At 40.1% G+C, this 18,719-nt stretch overlaps 1 protein-coding gene across 1 annotated transcript in view; it reads right to left on the reverse strand.

Annotated features, from left to right (window-relative positions):
* The window catches only part of CDH13 (cadherin 13), a 530,998-nt gene that overhangs the window by 80,021 nt on the left and 432,258 nt on the right, over positions 1–18,719 (reverse strand). The window contains exons 9-10 of the mRNA XM_040409712.1: positions 10,910–11,092; positions 6,568–6,821 (exon numbers count right to left, since the gene is read on the reverse strand). Of these exons, the coding sequence (XP_040265646.1) occupies positions 6,568–6,821; positions 10,910–11,092 (437 nt within the window). The remainder of the gene's footprint in view (positions 1–6,567; positions 6,822–10,909; positions 11,093–18,719) is intronic.

The following is an 18,719-nucleotide window of genomic DNA, read 5'->3' on the forward strand; positions in this document are numbered from 1 at the left end:
GGGCAGTATTATAGTTGTTATATTCTTGTACATAGGAGGCAGTATTATAGTAGTTATATTCTTGTACATAGGAGCAGTATTATAGTAAGTATATTTTTGTGCATAAGATGCAGTTTTATAGTATTTGTATTCATTTTTACAGGGGTATATCTACAGTAATTGCCAATAGTTGGTGCTGATAGAAGAAGACGTGTGTTCCACAATTCCTCATAGGAATTTTCTAAAAAGTGTATTAATAGTGGGCAACAATATGTTTAAAAGAAAACCCCTTCTATGAAAAAAAAAATTATTGAAATTTTCTTTATCCTGAGGCATAATAAAATTGGTATTCATAGTAAAAATCTTATCAATACTTATATTTACTGTTTCATTGAAGTAAATGTCAGTTAGGAATGTATTGTAACATCAGACACTATAGGGCAGTCAGTAGGCTTCCTGTAGATATAGCAGTAGATATACATTATTTTAATGTGCTATCATATATGCAGGCTAATGGAAGAAAGGAGAAAACGGGCCAACGGCATAGTAAAGAAGAAAGCAGATTATCTAGGAAGAAAACCATAGCCTGAAGCTGCTTTTCCCATTCCTCCCTATGGATTAAAGTATGAAGAAAAAATACTGGAAGAGACAAGCTGAGAATAAATCTGCCGCTATGATACAAGCAATCCAGAGCTGCTTTTATATTTAATTCCTGCAGATTCAGTGCTCAGGACAAACTGCTACCTGCATGACAGAGGATATTAGTGTTATTCGGCAAGGAAGCTGTCACATTGGTTTCCACCAAGTGAGGACGGGTTCCAGGTGTCAGTTTGTGATGGCACCTATCCCGGTAGGTTGACAAAGTCTACTGCAGAAGCATAGCTTGAAGATTTACCGCAGAGGCGTGCTGTATGGCTGATGGGTCCCAATGCAGAGGCGTGATGTACGGCTGATGGGTTCCATTGCAGAGGCGTGATGTACGGCTGGTGGGTCCCAATGCAGAGGCGTGATGTACGGCTGATGGGTCCCAATGCAGAGGCGTGATGTACAGCTGATGGGTCCCAATGCAGAGGCGTGATGTACAGCTGATGGGTCCCAATGCAGAGGCGTGATGTACAGCTGATGGGTCCCAATGCAATGTCTGCATTCCAACTATTATCTTGTATATTCTCGAGTTCCCTTATGGTGATGAGGGGTTTCTTGGGCCCAGAACAAGGGTGTAACTACAACCTGTACAGTCACATCCCCTGCTCAATTGCAAAACTTGGACATTTGCACATGAAGACATTGCACTAGTTGATGTATATGCACATCAAACTGGAGCATTAACTTCAAAAAACAGAAAGCTTGACCTTTGGGAGGTGAATATACCCAGTGCATAAAATGTCCTGTTGTCACCTTAAAGGCATCGTTGTCACTGGGCCTGGAAACTAGGGAAGAAACAGGTCACCTCCTAGACAACCCTAATCCGGGCCCTGACTACCTATCAATATGAATAGACCTTGAAGGTAGGAATATTCATAAGCAGGATACCTAGGCCCTGATTTCCCTATAATGCCCTGGAATAAGTATAGGACCAGAGACAACCCATTCCTCCCCAGATGGACGAATGGAAGTCTCTGTCTCAGGCCCAGATACAACAACAAGGAATATAACAAATACAAACAAACAAACAAACGTGTTAACCTGATGAAGGGGAACAGTTTGAGCCCCGAAACGCGTTGTTCTATACACATTTGCTTATTATGTAAATAAAGAAGATCCACCTACAGAGACGTATTGGAACCAGTGATTTTGCGCCTGATCAGAATTTCTTTCACTACAAACAAACAAACGCGACACTTAACTTCTGTAGAGATGGAAGAACAGGAACACCAGAGAGGATCTCACACCAGCTCAGCCAAACCCAAATAAAGCTATCAACTGCATAGTCAGAAGGGTGGGGTCAGACTATAAAGGGTAGAAGTGATGACCACTGAGCAACAGCTGAGAAAAGGGAAGTGGTTATTAACCCTATCAACACTGAATCAAGGAGGCTGTTAGATTCCTCCACGCTCAGCCAATCTCCTTGATTTCCTGACATCAGTCACCTTAGGGACCGTGACAATTACACTTATTTTTGGCAATTTTTTTTTCATTGGTAAGTTAGTAGCATATAGAGGATTATTAGTTTTATAATACAAAATCACTTTAAAAAAAAATTATAATTACGGAGGTTTCGGCATTCAGCGACAGATTTTTGCAGTGGTAGCCATTAGTAGTGTTCAACACAGATTACACCTGTCACTGCACATTGACATAAGTAGATTCAATGGTATGCACATGAAACAATCTGGAGTTAAAAATGATTTAGCACAGGAGAAATATTAATAATAAAATCATAATAAAATTAAATTAAAATACCTAGGGCCAAATTACAAAAAGATTTATTGTAATTCACATTAGTTTTTAATTGGGACAATAAACCATAAATTATGAACATAAAAGGAAACCCACTGCTGCTGCTTAAAAATGGCTGGAAATTCATGTATTTGCTAGGAAGAGGACCACCCCCATTATTACATTTATAATGGGCTCTTCCTGCTCAGTATACGCCCCTGAGTAACAGATCATAGGGATCATTATGCTCAAATACTTTACTTTGTGCAAGAACTGTATTTAGCTCTGTAATACTAAAGGGTTGATATCAATACATCTAGGACGTGGTGTAATTTACTCCGGAAATCTCCAGGATTGTGCCCCTTTAATAATGTGTTAGTGTTCTTGTCTATGGTTTCCTCACAGAAGATACATTGTTTCGCTTTGTCGTATTTCACAAATGAATAAAAGGGGTTTTGTGGAGTTGTTCTCTACACAGGTTCATTACAGAGCTGCAGAATAATAGATTACGAGTCTATGTGACAGAAACGTTAATGCATGGGATTAAAAAATTATAATAATGAACCTGACAATCTCCCCCCCGAGTCTTAGATTAGGGAATAATAATTGTAAGTCACTAAATTAGCTTTTTAATTGATTTTTTTTTATTCTTAAATATATGTATACAGTAGCGCTTAATAACATGCTCAAGTCCCCAAAGAAACCTGAAAAATTCAATCTATATGGCCAAGCTTTCTGACAGCAGATATTTTTAAAACCAATTTCATAAGACAGAAGTAACATGAAATATTTACCGAAGACTCTGTGATTTATTTAATATAAAAAAAAATCACAAGCTTTAAAAATATCACATTGCTTCGGAAATAAAATAAAAATCGAAATCTAAATGATCAAACAAAAAAGAATTGGCATGCACAGACTCGAAAAGATTTAATCAAATTCATCCATGACATATTATAATTATTCTGTCCACTTCAAACTTAAAGGGGATGTCTGAACAATCATTTAAAGGGGTTGATCACACAGAAACATTCTACATTTTTCAAACCAGCACCTAGATCTGAATACTTTTGTAATTGCACGTCATTGTCAATTGAGTTATTCAATAAAATGCTTTTTTTTTGTATAGCACCACCTGCTGTTTGTTCTTTTTTTCATCTCTCTGTCCACCTCACTAAGGTGGTTGCGCAAGCTTAGTTTCATCCTTCAACTGCCACCTCTAGCTACTCTTAGAAGCTGTGACAGTTACAGGATACACCCCTGAGCTGCCAGCTTGAAGAAAATCTAGCAGAGCAACTGAAGCGATGAATGGGTAGAGCTCTGGATCCATATGAGGAACAGGGCTGGTTCTAGCTTTGTAAGATATTTTCATGTAATGCATGTTGTCTTATTTTTATTTTTTACATTAATCAAAGGATAACCCCTTTAATTTAAAGGGTCATAATGGCATACAAAAACACTGCAATAAATAAAAAACAATACAAAGAAGTGATAAAGTCACTTTATCAACCCTCGCCACTCCCGCTCATGAGTCTCCACCAGTTTCTACAAGAAATGATCATTCGGCCAAATCAATGGTCTCAGAGATATTTTGTATAAGAAGGTTTATCATGGTAATCAGCCTTGTCATTGACAAAGGACAAATACCTGGACCACATGAGTTACCGTAGGTGGTGTATGAAAGTCAACCAAGACCACAGTGGTACCACCACCAAAATATATTTTGTTTGAGATCAATTGTTAGAAGAACATCTCAAAAAATGACCATAAATAATCTCTATCTCCCGCATTTTGTCCAAACACAAATATGTTTTGCTGGTCTTGGCCACGCTATTTTTGACAACTGCGACCCACAACCACAATGGGTCTGACTCTGATCCAAACTTACATTCAATCTGTTTGAAAGAGAATGCCCAAAAAAATTCCAACACTAAACATGTCAAAATAAATGTAAGAGAGCCTACATCACAGGTCTAGTAAAAGGTCCACCATGGTCCAAACAAGTCAGAGGTATAGAGAACCAAACGCTAATGTGTACCATCAAGTACTCCATGATCATTTGACCCCTAGGAGATACCTATAACCAAGTCCTCAAATCAAACAAGTGAATATTACAACTGTTGAGTAGAATTTTTGTAAAAGCTTGAATTGACAAAACAATGGATGGCATACAAACTGAAAGTACTGTAAAATACTGGCCAAATTTAGCAAATTCTACCAACTGAATTTTACACTAAATGACCAGACCAAAGCTTCATCTCATCTTCTGCATCTTATGAGAAATTCTAGCTCTTGAAATAACAAAATTATACTTGAGAATTAAATGAACAGCATCCACTTGGATGGAGGCAAACAAAAATATAATGGACTGATTTGAGGATCTTGAAGACCCAAGTAGAAACCTTCGATTTGGTTCTTCAGGCTTCTCAATTGCCTCAAGGTCACATTATCTAGAGAAAATAACTAGCTGGCAAGAACTGAGAATTGCACTACAGGGAGTGCAGAATTATTAGGCAAGTTGTATTTTTGAGGATTAATTTTATTATTGAACAACAACCATGTTCTCAATGAACCCAAAAAACTCATTAATATCAAAGCTGAATATTTTTGGAAGTAGTTTTTAGTTTGTTTTTAGTTTTAGCTATTTTAGGGGGATATCTGTGTGTGCAGGTGACTATTACTGTGCATAATTATTAGGCAACTTAACAAAAAACAAATATATACCCATTTCAATTATTTATTTTTACCAGTGAAACCAATATAACATCTCAACATTCACAAATATACATTTCTGACATTCAAAAACAAAACAAAAACAAATCAGTGACCAATATAGCCACCTTTCTTTGCAAGGACACTCAAAAGCCTGCCATCCATGGATTCTGTCAGTGTTTTGATCGGTTCACTATCAACATTGCGTGCAGCAGCAACCACAGCCTCCCAGACACTGTTCAGAGAGGTGTACTGTTTTCCTTCCTTGTAAATCTCACATTTGATGATGGACCACAGGTTCTCAATGGGGTTCAGATCAGGTGAACAAGGAGGCCATGTCATTAGATTTTCTTCTTTTATACCCTTTCTTGCCAGCCACGCTGTGGAGTACTTGGACGCGTGTGATGGAGCATTGTCCTGCATGAAAATCATGTTTTTCTTGAAGGATGCAGACTTCTTCCTGTACCACTGCTTGAAGAAGGTGTCTTCCAGAAACTGGCAGTAGGACTGGGAGTTGAGCTTGACTCCATCCTCAACCCGAAAAGGCCCCACAAGCTCATCTTTGATGATACCAGCCCAAACCAGTACTCCACCTCCACTTTGCTGGCGTCTGAGTCGGACTGGAGCTCTCTGCCCTTTACCAATCCAGCCACGGGCCCATCCATCTGGCCCATCAAGACTCACTCTCATTTCATCAGTCCATAAAACCCTAGAAAAATCAGTCTTGAGATATTTCTTGGCCCAGTCTTGACGTTTCAGCTTGTGTGTCTTGTTCAGTGGTGGTCGTCTTTCAGCCTTTCTTACCTTGGCCATGTCTCTGAGTATTGCACACCTTGTGCTTTTGGGCACTCCAGTGATGTTGCAGCTCTGAAATATGGCCAAACTGGTGGCAAGTGGCATCTTGGCAGCTGCACGCTTGACTTTTCTCAGTTCATGGGCAGTTATTTTGCGCCTTGGTTTTTCCACACGCTTCTTGCGACCCTGTTGACTATTTTGAATGAAACGCTTGATTGTTCGATGATCACGCTTCAGAAGCTTTGCAATTTTAAGAGTGCTGCATCCCTCTGCAAGATATCTCACTATTTTTGACTTTTCTGAGCCTGTCAAGTCCTTCTTTTGACCCATTTTGCCAAAGGAAAGGAAGTTGCCTAATAATTATGCACACCTGATATAGGGTGTTGATGTCATTAGACCACACCCCTTCTCATTACAGAGATTCACATCACCTAATATGCTTAATTGGTAGTAGGCTTTCGAGCCTATACAGCTTGGAGTAAGACAACATGCATAAAGTGGATGATGTGGTCAAAATACTCATTTGCCTAATAATTCTGTACAGGGTGTATAGTATAAATAATCATAATCTCATTAAGGCAAATGGGATCCTAAGAAAGGTACCATTTTTGATACTCTCATACAGCAAAATGGTATCGTCCATCCTTGACCACACTTATGATATCTCAAAACTAGATCCAGATACTTCTAATGTGAACTTACCGTATAGTTTGGTGCTGGAGAGTGTCTGGATCTGTGGCGCTTACTGTAAACAACATAGATCCAATGGGTATGTTTTCTTGTGTTGACACTTTCATTGGATCAGGCTGAAAAACTGGACCCTCATTCACATCGATCACATTGATCTGAACTGTGGCTGTAGAGCTTGCTCCATAACCAATGTCTGGGATGAGAGGATCTTCATTCTCAACTTTAATCATCAGAGTGTGAAACGCCAAAATTTCACAGTCCAATGGCTGCAATTCAGAAAAAAAACATTATTTTAGTTATGCATTATATACAACGTGCTATATAATGTGTCTGCACTTTCCCTTCTGGTCTAGGTGATGTCATCTTGACTGTACTTGTCAATCAAATCGCATCACTTCCTGTCTGGTCATGGCTTCTAACAGATCTAACTGGCATGGTCACAGACAACAATTCATATAGGTGACTGGAAGAGAACTGGCCAGAGAGATTCCTCCTAGCACCCAAGAATCCAAAGCAATTAGGGACCATGGCTCCCAGTCCAGGAATAAGTTGGGAGAACAGTTGAGTGAACAAGGTGATAGAAATAAGAAAATGTTGCATGATGAATACAGCTTGAGGCTTTATTAGATGGGTAAAGGGAATTTTTTGTAGAGGAATGGGGCTTTAAAGGGGTTTTCTCATCTCATCTTAGACATTAGTGGCATATAGCTAGGATAGGCCACCAATGTCATATAGGTGCAGGTCCCAGAACGAGATCCCTGAAGTGAGAGGAGAGTACCCCCCCCCCCCTCATTAATTTCTATGGGGCTTCTGGATATTTTTGGAACTCCAAGAGAAAAGAGTGCAGGGCATGTTGCGCATGCGCAGTGCGCTCTCATTCACTTTCGAGGGTCCCTGAGGTGGGAGACGCGCATTTCTGACATATCTTAGAGACATGCCACTTATGTCTAAGATGAGACAATCCCTATCTTCTTATACATCTTTGACCTATACCATAAAGCTACATAAGCATGAGCTCCAGAATAAAGGCTCCAATATACCCAAGATTCCCAAGACATCTGTCCCTGTCAGTTAACAGGAAGGTGGGTGCTTCTTCATCTGTGGGGACAGCATCTCACAGGTGAAGAACTCTTGCTATTGAGTTGAATCGATTTGCTCATTCCTACCCCAATGATCACATCATGTATTATACTGATCTTCTCATATGGGGAAGAAGTACCTCTGGTTCCCCTCAGGCTCCGGTACAAGGCGTAACAGTAACCTCTGCTCTCCCATAATCCCACCCCTGCATGTAAAGGACTAGAGTATTTCTCAGTGCTCTTTTACAGCTCTTTATAACAATGCTGCTTGGACCTCTCCACAAAATTCTTGCCTACGAGAAATCATCTCCAGTTTGTGAAAAATCCCAAGGTTGATGGATGCTGTTAGGTCCACGAGCCACACTTCGAAGATTGTATCATGTGCCTGATTTGTGTTCGTCCTTCACATTTATGAAAACCTAAACCTCAATATTGCACCGATTATAGCGCAGAACTGTGCATGAGCAGCAATATACCAAGATCATTTTTATCCCAGCTTGTAGGACAAATACAAACAAAGCTTTATTAAAAATGAATGAGCTTTCAATGAAAGCTGGGAATTTTCACATATTTTGCATAATCTGTCAACGGAACAAGTCCCATTCTTAATGCACTGCTGTTTGTCAGTGTCATAGCCGAGGGGGCTGCGGGCGGCATGATCCTACAGCTCTAGACCAGCAGGCGGGGGCTCCTGTATCACACAGTTTAGGCTAAATACAAAACACTGTCTGATTTGGAAAGATGGATGTAAAAGACATGCATTCATACATTCATAACTAGAGACTTTGTAGTCATTCATCACCAAGACTATCCTGTCATCTTCAGGGAACACTTTGCTTTAAAAGTTTTATTTTACTTAATTTTTTTTTTTTACCAGGAAACTTGCAGAAAAGACAGGGTTGCATAACTCTTAAATAGTATGTAGTCTGCCTTTGGACAAAGTTTTACAGTTTATCTATAAACATAATTTACATAAAAGTTAAGTCCCTTTAGGAACACATTACTGATCCTGGATGACTGTTTGCATTATACTCTAGAGCCGCACTTACTATTCTGCTGGTGCAGTCACTGTGTACATACATTACTTATCCTGTACTTATCCTGAGTTACACCCTGTATAATACTCCAGAGCTGCACTCACTATTCTGCTGGTGCAGTCACTGTGTACATACATTACTTATCCTGTACTAATCCTGAGTTACATCCTGTATTATACTCCAGAGCTGCACTCACTATTCTGCTGGTGGAGTCACTTTATACATACATTACTTCTCCTGTACTGATCCTGAGTTACATCCTGTAATATACTCCAGAGCTGCACTCACTATTCTGCTGGTACAGTCACTGTGTACATACATTACTTATCCTGTAATGATCCTGAGTAATATTCTGTATTATGCTCCAGAGCGGCACTCACTATTCTGCTGGTGCAGTCACTGTGTACATACATAACTTATCCTGTACTGATCCTGAGTTATATCCTGTATTATACTCCAGAGCTGCACTCACTATTCTGCTGGTGGAGTCACTGTGTACATACATTACTTATCCTGTACTGATCCTGAGTTACATCCTGTATTATACTCCAGAGCTGCACTCACTATTCTGCTGGTGCAGTCACTGTGTACATACATTACATTACTTATCCTGTACTGATCCTGAGTTACATCCTGTATTATACTCCAGAGCTGCACTCACTATTCTGCTGGTGGAGTCACTCTGTACATATATTACATTACTTATCCTGTAATGATCCTGAGTTACATCCTGTATTATACTCCAGAGCTGCACTCACTATTCTGCTGGTGCGGTCACTGTGTACATACATTACTTCTCCTGTACTGATCCTGAGTTACATCCTGTATTATACTCCAGAGCTGCACTCACTATTCTGCTGGTGCAGTCACTGTGTACATACATTACATTACTTATCCTGTACTGATCCTGAGTTACATCCTGTATTATACTCCAGAGCTGCACTCACTATTCTGCTGGTGCAGTCACTGTGTACATACATTACTTATCCTGTACTGATCCTGAGTTACATCCTGTATTACACTCCAGAGCTGCACTCACTATTCTGATGGCACCGTTTACTTATGTGAAGTTTGAACAGGTGCAGTGAGCAGACCTCTCTACCGCTATATTTGATATTTTTTATATATATAATGTATTATGTTTTGGATACATACTAGACACATTAGCGCGGTGCGTAGTTGACCTACAACAGTAGAAAACTTCAGAATTGTCACTTAATGCATTTCATTATAGTTCAAAACACAGTAATAGGCATTTTCACGCAGATTCTGTATTTGACACGCCAAATAACGGCCTTCAGAAAATAATTACCAGGTTCCCGTGAAAGGAAAACGAAAGCTCAGAAATAATTTCCGATCAGTCAGTGGCAGCTCCAAATAAGTTTTTGGGTAAAATAAGTTAAATTGTTGTCACTTATGAGGAACAGATTTTTAGAAATATAACATCTGGATCCTTTGCTGCTGCAATTAGAAACTCTGATTTAGGCTGGTTTGACACTAGCGCTACAATTTTCCGTCAGGCTGTTCCGTATCTGGCATGGCCGGATACTACCTTACCCTGCAGGAGCCCTTTGGCTATAATGGGACTCAGCGGGGATCTGGCCGGTTCCATCGGGGATCTGTCCGGTTTCTTCTAAAAACAGTGCCACACTTGTCTACAGGCTGTACGTGCTATTGCAGCTTTCTTCCATTCATTTCAGTGGAGCTGTAATGGCGTGTTATGGTGTTTCTACAAAAAAGCAGCCTAATTCTGGACAACTCCAAAAGAATCTGACTGCTTTCTTCTAAAAACAGTGCCCCACTTGTCCATAGGCTATGCCTGGTATTGCAGCTCAGTGAAGTGAATGCAATACCACAAACAACCTGTAGACACGTGTGGCGCTGTTTCTGGAATAAATTCGCCACGTTTTTCTTGAGCAAACTCCCTTAAAGTGTTCTGGACAACAAAATCGATGGCCAAAACTTAGGTCATCAATATCAGTTGATTTGTGCCCTCTTCATAGCTTACAGGCACTGCCCTGTACTTTTTTACAAATCAGTTTCATTCAAGTGAATGAGACTAGAGGGCAACCTGCAATACCAGGCACAACCACCAGGCCCCCTCAATCACCTCACTGATGAAGGTGACAAGATTTGGACCTCCAGCCATCCAATACCAATGGCCTCTGATGGAATGATGGATTGGACCACCACTGGTCTGGTGTATGTAGTGAGTCTTGAAGGATGGCGGAGGCTTACCTTAACCACGGAAAGCATCCCCTCATTTGTGTTGGGATTGGTATGAATTTCGAAACTCTGCCCGGGGTTTCCATTAATGATGGTGTAGACGGCTTTCCATGCTCCAGTGTTGGGGTCATCCTTGTCATTGACAGTCAGGTTAACCATGACGCCGGTTACTCCTTCTTTTACTGTAGCCTGAAACTAAACAGAAACACAAGATGTTACAGCAAACAAAATAAAATCTGCATTCATTATATAAAACCCCGCAGCCAAGGGAAGGATCTGCTTTATGTCAGGGAACTCATTACCGTCACCTAAAACAACAAATTTGTTTAGAGAACATAGCGGAGATATTATTCCTGAACAACAGCCTCTTGTGATAGATAGTTAGATAGATTTTCTTCCTTCCATCTATCTCCTATCTATCTAATGTCTATCTATCTATCTATCTATCTATCTATCTATCTATCTCATATCTATCTATCTATTATCTATCTATTATCTATCTATCTATCTATCTATTATCTATCTATCTATTATCTATCTCATATCTATCTATTATCTATCTATCTATTATCTATCTATCTATTATCTATCTATCTATCTATCTCTCTATCTATCTATCTATCTATCTCATATCTATCTATCTATCTATCTATCTAATGCCTATCCATCTATCTATCTATCTATCTATCTATCTATCATTGAGATGACCAAAACAATTCTATTGATTCAGAATTCATCCCAAATTTCCCAAAACATTCGGATTCTAACTTCTTGTGAGTATATCACGTAAGCCAGATCTCCTTCTAAAAGGACAAACGTACTGGGTGTCCTAATATTACACTTCTCAGAATGAGACATGCAAGTCAGTTCTCCTTTTAAAAAGGGGAAAGAGTACTAGAGTGTTTCAAGAGAAAATTGCCCCAGTTAGCTGAGTGGCCTTGGGGGTACTCTTAGAGGGGGTGCTCTTTCTCATTAGGGAGACCAATAAGTATGTATGAGGAGTATTGTAGAATATATCTCTCTCTCCATGTTCTTACTCATGCGGCTATGAGTGAGCATCAGTAAACATTCTTTCAGTGAGCATCAAGATCATCCTTATTGGTCTGGATCAAGTTCATCCTGGGTTCTTTTGGGTACTCTGGTTTCCTCACTTCAAAACCATCCTAGTAGGTCAGCAGGGTTCCTTTAACATCAGTCATTCATCTAAATATGTCCATATAAAAAATAGCAAACAAAGCCAAACCCACAGATTTTGGTGAGACTGGCCTATGTGGTTTATCATCTTGTCTGCATGGAGGTGTGCCAACAGATGATGTCAGGAGAAGGAAGGTTTGGGCATGTTGAATTGTAATGCCCAATCCTTTTGTTCTTAAGGCAGATAAGCCACCACCAGAGCTGTTTGGCAGCTGCTTAGTCCCCCCCCCCGACTGAAAACACCGAGCTGAGCATGCGTGTGAGCAGGGAGGTCAGGAATAATGGCTGCTGGACAAACGGGCATCCGTTTTCCTTAGAAAAGTAGATTAAATTGATATCAATGGTCTTTGTCCCATGGCTCGGTATAGTATTTAGTCTAGTCACTGAATGCTGGACTCCTGTGGTTGCGGGTCAGGGGCGCTTCCTTTAAAACTGATGTGGGTTACATTCTCCGGTAAATGTTAATTACGCCTTTGATTTCTTCACCCAGATACATTTGATTAAACTCAAACATATGGGTTATAACTGTGAAATACACCATTTTAAGAATAACAATAAAACGTATTGCTAAGTACGCTCGGAAAGAGACGGCTTTTAAATTATACTCCTCTTTTTGTGTGGAATATAATTATGTGCAGGAGAGGTAGTAGTTCTGATAATTTACAGATGCTTCCAGCAGTGAAATGAATATGAAACAGTTTCAGTCGTGTTTCCAGGAAGATCTCATTGGCATCTCATTAGGAAAGGATGTGGCTGCAGAGCATCGCAACTTAGATCGGAAAACGCCAGGTAATGACACAATCTGCTGGAAAAAGGCCTGTGAAAGTGAATCCAGCAACATACGTACCCATATTGGGTAATCTGTCAATGTCTCTGGAGATGCCATGCTTGTTTCATGTTACTGTATGATGTCTTTATCTGCTTTTGCTCCCGGTAATAAATAAATTGCAGTTTCATGTGGTCTTCTTGCATGGTGCAGGAGAAACTGGAATATATCTCTGCAGCTTGCTTGTGCATGCATGACCCACTGTAATATCTACTAGAACAAAAAAACATGTACAAAGGGGTCCATACACAATAGACAAAGCTCATCTGAATCTGCTGATTGATATAGACGGAATTCCTAGTTTGTATGGGAGCCATCTGACTCCAAAAGTGTCTGGCAGCAGTTTATTCCATCCCCTTGCCCCGGTAACATAAGTATATTTAGGTGGCTAAGTGTGCAAGTGTGTGGAGGAGAAATATGCCCTTGGCCGACAATTAATGTGTAGAGCAGCGGTTCTCAACCTAGGGGTCGCGACCCCTTTGGGGGTCGATCGGCCCTTTCCGGGGGGTCGCCTGAGGCTTCCTATTGTGGGTCGCCCGCACAACGGCAGCGGCCCCTTATCCTCCCGCACAGGAAGTGATGTCCTATCACTGCCTGTGCTTGAAGGAGCCTGACGTCTGGACGGGTAAGTCGGGCCGCCTGTCTGCTGAGGTCCGAGTTTTTTCGTTAATGACACCGCCGCTGAGCACCACTGCCACCAATGATTTAATTGAGCCTGGCTAATTTTATTTTAATTATTTGGCTGAGCAAGGCTTAATTTATTTGGGGGGACATGAAGCACCGCTGATTTATTTATTTGGGGGACCCTGAGCACTTCTGATTTATTTATTTGGGGGAGACCTGAAGCCCCGTTGATTTATTTATTTGGGGGAGACCTGAAGCCCCGTTGATTTATTTATTTGGGGGACCCTGGGCACTTCTGATTTATTTATTTGGGGGGACCCTGAGCACCGCTAATTTATTTATTTGGGGGAGACCTGAAGCCCCGCTGATTTATTTATTTGGGGGACCCTGAGCACTTCTGATTTATTTATTTGGGGGGGACTTGAAGCACCACTGATTTATACACCATGCTTCAATACAAAATTTCATTTATTTGTAATTAGAAATAAATATTTGACAATATATAACATTTTGTCTTTGTGATTAATTACTCTGCTTTAATTATGTAACAGTAGCAAAATTAGTTATGACGTAGCAAGGAAAAAAAATTAATGGTTGGGGGTCACCACAACATGAGGAACTGTATTAAGGGGTCACGGCTTTAGAAAGGTTGAGAACCACTGGTGTAGAGGCACCACAACCCTCCCAACAGTCACATCAAAATGACAAAAATGCTCCTGTAAATGTCACTTTTGTATTGTAGATTTTGATTGATGGGTGAAGAAGAGGGATTTATAACATAGAAGTCCATGTAACAAGTATAACAGAGAGACAAAATCTTTTTTTTTTTATCTTCCTGCAGTCATCACCCCCCCCCCCCCCTTTTCTCCAGACTACTTTGGGCTGGGGAGAACCTACAGATTCAAATCTAAGCTTTCAAACAAGACCAAAGGTCACAGTGCTAGGTGAGATACTAGGAGAGATAAAGCTATTAGAAATTGGGTCAGGAATGGAAGCTGCAGGTAAATACAGCTGTTACTGGAACACATTTCTATTGGTTGTAACTTGCAATGTATCAGGGCTAGTGACAATACAATGGTATTGTTTAAAAGATTAGATTATCAGCTTTAAAACAAGACCAACATTGTAGGCCAATAACAGCCTGAGAAATAGCCCTCAGAACTGCCTGTATTTTTGCAGCCACACAGTCCCCGAACAGTGTTCATTTAAAACAGTATTGTTCTTTCCTGCCTGCACAAACCCTGTTCAGGATGATCAGTGGAGGGGACTTAAAGAGGTTCTGTGGTTCGGATTTTATTTGATTTTTTAAAGGGGCAGAATGACTTATAAAGTATAAAACGTAATAACCATCTCACCAATCAACCACTGCTCTAATTCTGATGCTTCTCAGGTCCGGTCAGGTCAATACTCAGCCAATCACTGATTGTGATAGATGATGATATTGACTTACCTGCTATTAACAACATTCAGACCATAAGAACCTGTGGACTGTATATGACCTCTATGGGAGAGTGTTGTGCGCATTCTCTGCTAACTATGCAGAGGTCATTGTGCAGGGAGGGGGAGAATGTAAGCTGTTATTATCACCTATCGTGACTAGTGGAACCTGTATTATCTATATATGCGCTACTTGTCATTTTAATCATGCATACTGATAATAATGAGATGACTACTAGGAAGTGATCTCTACAGGACAGAAAGTGTGAAATCAGAGGCCAGAGTGAAACCTGCAAGATTTCAGTATTAATTTTAATAGAGATAATGAAATAGAAGATGAAGGAGACACCAGAACTTTTTAAAAGATAATTTTAACATAAAAGATGTAAATAGCAAGTTATTTTCTGATGACACAATCCCGTTTGCATTGTAACAAAAATGTGATTATTAGTGCCAACTAAGGCTACTTTCACACTAGCGTTTTTGATGGATCCGGCAGGGTTCAGCAAAAACGCTTCCGTTGCTGATAATACAACCATCTGCATCCGTTATGAACGGATCCGCTTGTATTATCTTTAACATAGCCAAGACAGATCCGTCATGAACTCCATTGAAAGTCAATGAGGGACGGATCAGTTTTGTATTATGTCACATTGTGACAGAGTTAAACGGATCCGTCCCCATTAACTTGCATTGTGGTTCATGCCAGATCCGTCTTGCTCCGCATCCCAGGACGGAAAGAAAATTGCGGTTTGCTCTCCGGTATGGGAACGCAACCAAAGGGAACGGAATGCATTTTGGAGCGCTCCGTTCTGTTCAGTTACGTTTTGTCCCAATTGACAATGAATGGCGACAAAACAAAAGAGTTTTTATGACGAATCTAAATATCGGAAAATAGAAACGCTAGTGTGAAAGTAGCCTAAGATAGGGAATGGCGTGGCTTGAAGAAGATTATTGAGAAACAGACTGGTTTCTTGGGATGGGCTACCTAACAGGATTATAGGTTTATGAGGTCCCTAAACATGTGTAGAGTAGGGAAGGTCCTTGAGAAGCTGGGTGCCAAAAAAACTAACAGGGCTAGAGCAGTGACCTTAACTAAGTGAAGGAAAGCCAAGCACTTTGTCATAACTTGCTGATTTGACAATTTTTGCTATTGCTGCTGTATTAATCAGATTTTTGTAAGAGAACCTATGAACATTGTGGACCCTCTCAATGCATGAAATGGTGAGTCCCATTATTGGAATGTCAGCAGAATGATTGTTTGGCCGTATTTACTAATAATTAAATAGAATTGTTCAGCTTTGGTGAACTTTATTACTTACTTTCGAAAATTTACAATGAAACTTTTTTGATAATTATCTGTCAGCCCTGAGAATGCTTCATTTGCACTCTGCACACAGAAAAGTCATGAAGACTGAGAGGTTTCATCAGGGTTTAAAATAACTAATTAAACGTGTCTCAGAATTAATTGATTTTTGTACAGACAAAACCCCCAAGTGGATAGTTATTTAACGAGAAAAAAAAATTAATTCTGAGATTTACTTACAAAACAAAGAGCTCTCAATGTAGCTTGTTAGGTGGTTGGGGGAATCTAGCTCAATATCTATAATAAAATGTACTTTTACTGGTCAAAATTGTATATTTTTTTAAAACTTGCCTGCTGTATTGCTGATCCTAATATGGAGCTGCACAGCCTCTAAAGGCTCCGTTCCAAGGAACCTAGTTGTTACCAATGGGGCACAAAAAGATTTTTACATATGGAATATATACGGTAGGTGAAATTGTAAGCATACAAAGGTAGAATATTGGCCCCATGCACCTCTATGGGTGCACTCTTACAGAATATTAAACTTTTTGGATTTAATGGCTGAAATTTTTAAGCTTGCTACACCCCACCCCAAAAGCAGTGCCACCAGCTCTACACCTCCCTTCCAAAAATTGGAATGGATATGAGCTTAGTGGATTACCGTGAGGGATACAAGGTGATGACCGCAAAAAAAACTTAAGCTAACAGTTGTGATATTTATACCCTTAGAAATGTAAACATAACCCTACCACCATAAACCTAGCTACCTTATACAACATCCAAAACTCATGTGGAAACTATGTATCTGTTCTGAACATTTTTTAGTTAGTACTCATCCAGAGCTACAGAGCTGTATTCGCAATTCTAAAGTATTCAGACTTCAAATCTCTAACATTCCCTGCTGGCTCGGTGTCTGTTCAGACCATGATCTTGTCTTCCTTACGAAAAGCACTGTACATTAATTTGATTAGAGAAGCTAAGGGTGCTCATATATGTTAGGTAAATATCATCCTTACCCACTGATTTCAGCAGGATCGGCGGACCATTGTGCATGGTGGCCACCAGACTCTCCCCCGATGTTGGGAGGAGGAAGGATGTTCTTCCTATTATAAGCACATGGGTGCTCGCTCTAGGGAGTCTGAATAGTTTTCAGATGAATAAGCATATGTTCTACAGCCATCTAAAGTGTAAAGTGTATGGCCAGCTTAAAGGGTGTGCCAAGTTTTTAAAAGGATATGGGATAACTAACTGATTGGGGGGCATTCGACTGGTGGGAACCCTACTAATTCCAAATATAGGGGTCTCGTTCCCTCATCCTGATGAAGCGGTAGGTTGAAGTTGCGCCCTCCAGCCCTATTCCTTCTCTAGGAGACTGCTGGAAATAGCCAAGCACTTTTCTGCGCTATCTCCAGCAGTTCCATAGAGAATGTTCAACCTACCGTTCCATCAGGACAGGGGAATGGGACCACCATTCTGGGAATGAGTGGGGGTCTCACAGATTGAACCCCATTGATCAGTTAGTTATCCCCTATTCTGTGTGCAAAGAATAACTTGAAAACTTGGTGAAGCTCCTTAAACTGCTCCCTGCATTCTGGAGGACAAAACAAATCTGCTGAATTTTGAATGCTGCTCTGGGGTAACTCTATATATAAGTATTATGTTATTGAAAGTAATACATAAAATCATTTCTGCCACTCTCTTTTCCAGTGCAAATCAACCTATTCTTATTGCCAGTATGACCTGGTCTACCATACAATCGTCTTATACCGAGGGCTCCTTTACTGAAAGCATTATTTAAATGAGGCGCTACATAACAATCCCCCACCTAGCAGGATCAGAAGATCTTTTGTAGAAGCCGAGAACAATGGAAGAGTAATGTACTGGAGAATAATTACGACCTACTGGTGGGATGTGGCCGTCAAATGAAGCCATTTATGAGTTACCTTCTAAGAATTAGCAAATCAGTTGAGAGAAAATATATGTTGGGGATTCTGCTTTTACATCAAGTCCAGTGGAAGTATAAGGGCTAATTGACCAGATAAGAGAACAATTTCCCGCTGTAGCAACATGTAGACCACCTGCTTCTGTAATGAAAGACCCGTTCTCCTCCTCTACTCCATTTATCTTTTATTGGGTCATGCAACAACACGAAAAGGCAATAAGGACGCAGAAAAGAACCTTGTTAGGAATGTTTTTTTTCTCTCGAGTAACCTACAAGTTTCTTACTTAATTAGATCTCTAAGGGCAAATTAGGAAAGTGGAATCTAAATAAAAAAAACTGCCCCAAGACAGTCATAACTTTCAGTGTATTTCACTTGCTTTTATGAAACCAAGGAAAAACTGGATAATACATGATATCTACTGAGATGATTCCACCGTTCTTTCTTTCAGGAGACATTTTTCTGGCCTGGAGCAGTTACAGTTGGTAATTTAAT

The sequence above is a fragment of the Bufo bufo genome, chromosome 10 (assembly GCF_905171765.1).
Source record: "Bufo bufo chromosome 10, aBufBuf1.1, whole genome shotgun sequence".
Classification (NCBI taxonomy): domain Eukaryota; kingdom Metazoa; phylum Chordata; class Amphibia; order Anura; family Bufonidae; genus Bufo; species Bufo bufo.